The sequence below is a fragment of the Schistosoma mansoni genome, chromosome 2 (assembly GCF_000237925.1).
Source record: "Schistosoma mansoni strain Puerto Rico chromosome 2, complete genome".
In the NCBI taxonomy this organism is placed as follows: Eukaryota; Metazoa; Platyhelminthes; class Trematoda; order Strigeidida; family Schistosomatidae; genus Schistosoma; species Schistosoma mansoni.
This window is the reverse complement of record NC_031496.1, coordinates 32,010,861-32,016,013: the sequence shown is the minus strand read 5'-3', so window position 1 is coordinate 32,016,013 and position 5,153 is coordinate 32,010,861. Positions and strand designations below refer to the sequence as shown.

The 5,153-nt window shown below is 34.9% G+C and overlaps 1 protein-coding gene across 1 annotated transcript in view; it reads left to right on the top strand.

Moving 5' to 3' along the window:
• The window catches only part of Smp_173560 (Jagged), a gene marked incomplete at both ends in the record, with an annotated part of 10,072 nt that extends 5,166 nt beyond the window's left edge, over positions 1–4,906 (top strand). The window contains 4 exons of the mRNA XM_018796386.1: positions 219–363; positions 1,083–1,168; positions 2,971–3,216; positions 4,833–4,906. Of these exons, the coding sequence (XP_018650604.1) occupies positions 219–363; positions 1,083–1,168; positions 2,971–3,216; positions 4,833–4,906 (551 nt within the window). The remainder of the gene's footprint in view (positions 1–218; positions 364–1,082; positions 1,169–2,970; positions 3,217–4,832) is intronic.
• Positions 4,907–5,153: the final 247 nt, after the last annotated feature.

The window sequence follows — 5,153 nt, the reverse complement described above, 5'->3', positions numbered from 1 at the left end:
AACACAAGACCTACCAGTCTCGCACGTGATCGCCTAACCTCTAGAACCATTGAGCCGGTCTGCATCTGGCGGTGCTAATGTTTAACTTCAAACAATTCATGAAATTGAGCAGGAATCTCGTGAGGCGATTAAGTGACATAATAAAAATGTTTGATTACATATTCTAGTTCTTACATCAAATTCTTTTATTCATTCATTTCTAATTTAAGGTCGACTAGAAACGAGATCATGTGTACAAGAAAATCTATGCAAAAATGGTGCTACATGCGTTGATTTAGGTAATAGTTTTAATTGTATTTATCGTCCTGGTTTTGATGGTCAATATTGTGAAAATGAAATTAATGAATGTAATTCAATGCCATGGTGAGTTCACTTGTTATATATAAAACGTTGTTCAATTAATGTCACAAAAAATTATTGTCTTACGCGTGTTATCCCTCGTAGACGAGCGTAGGTCGCCAACCAAGATTTTCTATCGAAATCTATCCTGAGCAATCTTTTCCAGTTGTTGAACTGGCTGAACTTTGTAACATGAACAACTGAGATTTCAATCCAATAGTCACACACTCATCTAAAGGTTAGAAGTGTCTATATTTAATCCTTGACAGATTCGTGAACACCTATTACTACAGGGTATACTGACACAAAACACAGAAACTATTGGAAAGTCTTTAATGATTCTCTAACTGTGAACACTTCATTGTAAGGACGGTCCACAGGTGAACTTGACGAAGGTCTTAGAAGCTCAGAAGGAGCCGAATATATTTCATCCAATCAGCTTTTGAAATATTATTCCAGAATCACTACGTGAAGCTTCCCTATTGGGCAATGCTAATAACCCCCTGTGTGCGGATTAGATAACTATAATGATGATTTCGTTTTTACTAAAAACTATAAATACTTGACAGTTTTATACCATAATTGACACTGTGTTGGTAATAACATTTCTACTTACTAGTCTTCTGTCTCCTCTCTTGCGACTTTGCGGATTTGATCGTTCAAGTATTCTAGTAGTATGCGGCATAGTAAGAATCCAAAGCTGTAGGTATAACATTTACTTATCTACCTTTTTTGTCTTTCAGTTACAATAATGGAACATGTAAAGATCTTGTTAATTCTTTTGAATGTGATTGCCCAAAAGGTTTTATTGGAACGAATTGTAGAATAAGTAAGTGATGAAATTTTCTTTTTTTGTCTTATAATGATGTAATGAATTTGACATGTTTGACGATATTCATGATCTGTCATGAAACCTTAATGGTGTAGATACAAAGTACTGAATGACAGCTGTTCACTGTCAGTTATACTGTATATATATGTTTGATATTTTCTTATTGTGATTGTTTGTGCCTCCGGCTGCTTACAGAATATATTTTTTCCTACTTTGTCTTGAAATTCTCACTCTAGTTTAATCAATATTTAATCCTTTACTGTTATAACTTTTACCCCCTTGTCAATTATCACGTTATCAGATCACCAATCAGAATATCGAATTATACAACTTTGGCACTGTGCCAAACCAACGACATATCAACCTTCACTAGCAGCCTTCAGCTAACTCTGAATCCTTATTGATCTTTTTCGTCTAACCTAGACCCTTGAGTCTAGAACGCAATCTCAGCCTCCACCTTAAGTGATTTCTGTACAAATAATCCAGACCGCAGCACAACATAAAATAAAAAATGTGATAATTATCCAAGATCAAGCCAAAAGTGACTATGAGTGCTGGAAACTGCAATTAATTAAGTTGGGAATAAGTTAAGAATGATAAATCGCATAATAGTAGCCAATAGGTCAAATAAAAGCTTATGACACAAGGAATGTGAATATATTCATAAACTAGTTACTGAATAATTATTCAATAAGAATGTATGTGATAATCGTCCACAACTAATTCCTAGCAGTTACCATTAATTTATTCTTCATTCCGATAGAACATTTACAATACTTATCCATTCAATATCAGTTGGCGATAGGAAGAAAATGTCTCCATCAAATTAATGAAGGTAGATTGTATTTGTCATAGATTGTTCACAATAAAAGTATCTTTAAATACCAAGGATCATTGGACATTTGTTTAGTTCTAATATGACATTCCGAGCAGTGGGCACCCATGGTACTGCATCATAACGGACACCTTGCTGATACAAACAAACTAACATGTAATTTAGGTTCAGATTTTCCAGCCTACTTCCCACAATCTCCTAATATCAATAAAATGGTTCATTTGATATTTAGTCATTTAGACTAATGGCTACACACTAATTGTATCTATAAAATACGCCTATCTGTTTCACAAATGTTAATATACATAATAAATGTTATATCCTTGCGAAGACATAAGTAAGGGTAACTCACAGGATCTATTACTGGACGATTATTCTATACATATATTGTTACTGTTTAACTATTGAGTAATTAGATTGTGCATATCTATATGCATCTTATTATTAGCTCTATTTTGACCTATGAATTATTATTATACGAATTACTGTTCCTTAATTATATTCAGTTTATTGATTACTGTCTCCCACGTTTACAGCCACATTCGGCCTGATCTTGTACAAATATTCTTTACTATTTTATGGTGTGATGTCTGTCTGGTATATAAACAGAGTATGCTTGAAATAAACGATTCGCATAGATTCGCATCACACAAGCTGTCATTGGTGTTCTGGACTCAAGTGGGAGGGCCAAGCGGATAAAGGACCAATAAAGATGCTAGATTACTCATACTGATCGAACATCATTGGTTGGCACAGTATTAAGGTTGGAAAAGTCGTATTTCCATTGGTGGATACTTCATGTGATGAAAGCCGGACATAAAATCGATAACGAATTGTCATACGTCCCTTTGTTTATTTTGTAAAGTCATAACAAATTGGCGAAGGCATTGGTCAAGACATAAAAATAAACCCTATAGTGTTACTGAAAAGTTAATATATACTTTCTATTCATATTTATTGATAGATGTTAATGAATGTGCTTCATATCCATGTTCATTTGGATCAACTTGTATTGATCGTGTTGGAACATATGAATGTATTTGTCCAGAACAACGATATGGTCAACATTGTGATGAAGTGATCATTGAAACAGAACCAAAACCACCAGCATGTAATTTTTATGGTCGAATTTATGATCATGATGATAATTGGACATATAGTTGTCAACGTTGTCATTGTAATAAAGGACAAATTATATGTACTGATATAAGTATATACTACTACTACAATTACTACTACTTATAATAATTATGATGATTTTATTGTGGAAATGAGTGAAAAAATAGGGGGGGGGTAATGAATTTATTTCATTTGAATGGGGATTTTCATTCAAACATTTGGAAAAAAGCAAGCTAATCAATCACACTTGATAGTGAAACTGTGGAAGAGGTGGAAACATTCACGTACCTGGGAAGCATCATTGATAAACATGTAGGATCGGATGCAGATATAAAGGCGAGGATTAGCAAAGCAAGAACAGCATTTCTACAATTGAAGAACATATGGAACTCAAAACAATTGTCAACTAACTTCAAGGTCAGAATCTTCAATACGAATGTCAAGACAGGTCTACCATACAGAGCAGGAACGAGGGGAACTACTACATCCATCGTCAAGAAGGTATAAGTATTTATAAATAGTTGTCTACGCGAAATACTCAACATTCACTGGCCGGATATTATCAGCAACAGCGTTTTATGGGAGAGGACAAACCAGCAGGTTCCAGCTGAAGAGGAAATTAGGAAAGATGTTGGAAGTGGATCGGACATACATTGAGGAAATCACCAAACTGCATCACCAGGCAATCCCTAATTTGGAATGGTGAATGGAAGTGGAAAAGAGGAAGGTCAAAAAACACATTACGCCAGGAAATAAAAGCAGATATAAAAAGGATGAGTGCTAACTGGAAAAAAGTGGAAAGGATTGCCCAGGACAGGGTTGATTGGAGGATGCTGGTGAGCGGTCTATTCTATTCCACGAGGGGTAACTAAGTAAGTATGACTAAAGGAAATAATTTTATGTAAGCAACAGCAGATCTAAATTCCGTTCTATTTTTTACATTCATCGGTGTGAACCAATCTTAATCATTATCGTATTCATGATGCTATCATTAATCAATTTAAAGACTGACTGATAACCTGAAATATTCACACCAATTAATCACTGAGTAGCAAAGAATGTGATATTCATCTGCTCAATATTAGTGATAAGATTCTTCCTACGAAAATAAAATCGGTCCGCCTGGGAATTCTCGAGAAAGTCTTCAGCAGTTGAGGAAAGTATGAAAATAATTCATATGACCATTGTTTTATGGGAGCTTCATAGAGAGTTCTAGAAAAACGATGGATTGCGTCATATCTTGACTTAATAACTACTGAATTCCATACTAGATTTAGCTTATTCCCAGTAGCCTTCTGTAAGGATGGCTCGTTGGTAAACTCTAGGAAGCCTCAAGAATCCCAGAAAGAGCAGAAGATATTCCATCCAATCACTGCTAGGGGAATATTCTAGAATGTCGACGTGTAGCTTCACCATTGGATGGATTAGCATGACCCCTATGTGCCTATTGGTTGTCCGAAATGATGATTTACATTCAGACAAAAAACTATAAATACACGAGATTTCTATACTATATTTTGATACTGTTTTGGGGAATAAATTTCGTACATACTAGTCTTCTGTCTTCTCTCTTGCGACGTTGCGGATTCGATCGTTCAAGTAGTTTAGTAGTATGCGGCATAGTAAGAATCAAAGCTCTAGATATAACACCTTCAGTATATCAATAGCATCCATAAATCCGAAAATTTTGCTATTTATTTTACAAAGGCCATCCATTTCCCTGCCTCCCGGATTTTGATTCTTTTCGGAGTTCTGGTATGGAAATTTTTCTTGGGAACTAGAATGATTCTAAAAATTCAGTTTCAGTCAATTAGGTACTGAACTTATCAAGTTTCTTTTAGTTTACATATACGCCATATTGACAATTCTCAATGAGCACATAACCCAGGACTAAGTAGAGCTCTTTCTAAATTAAATCTTCTTGATATTATTTGTTCGAATCTTCCTATTGATGTTTAGGACTGCAGTTGATCATTCTCTTTTATTACTATATGTGCAGCACCAGAGTCTAGGACGCGTTTTTCGTCA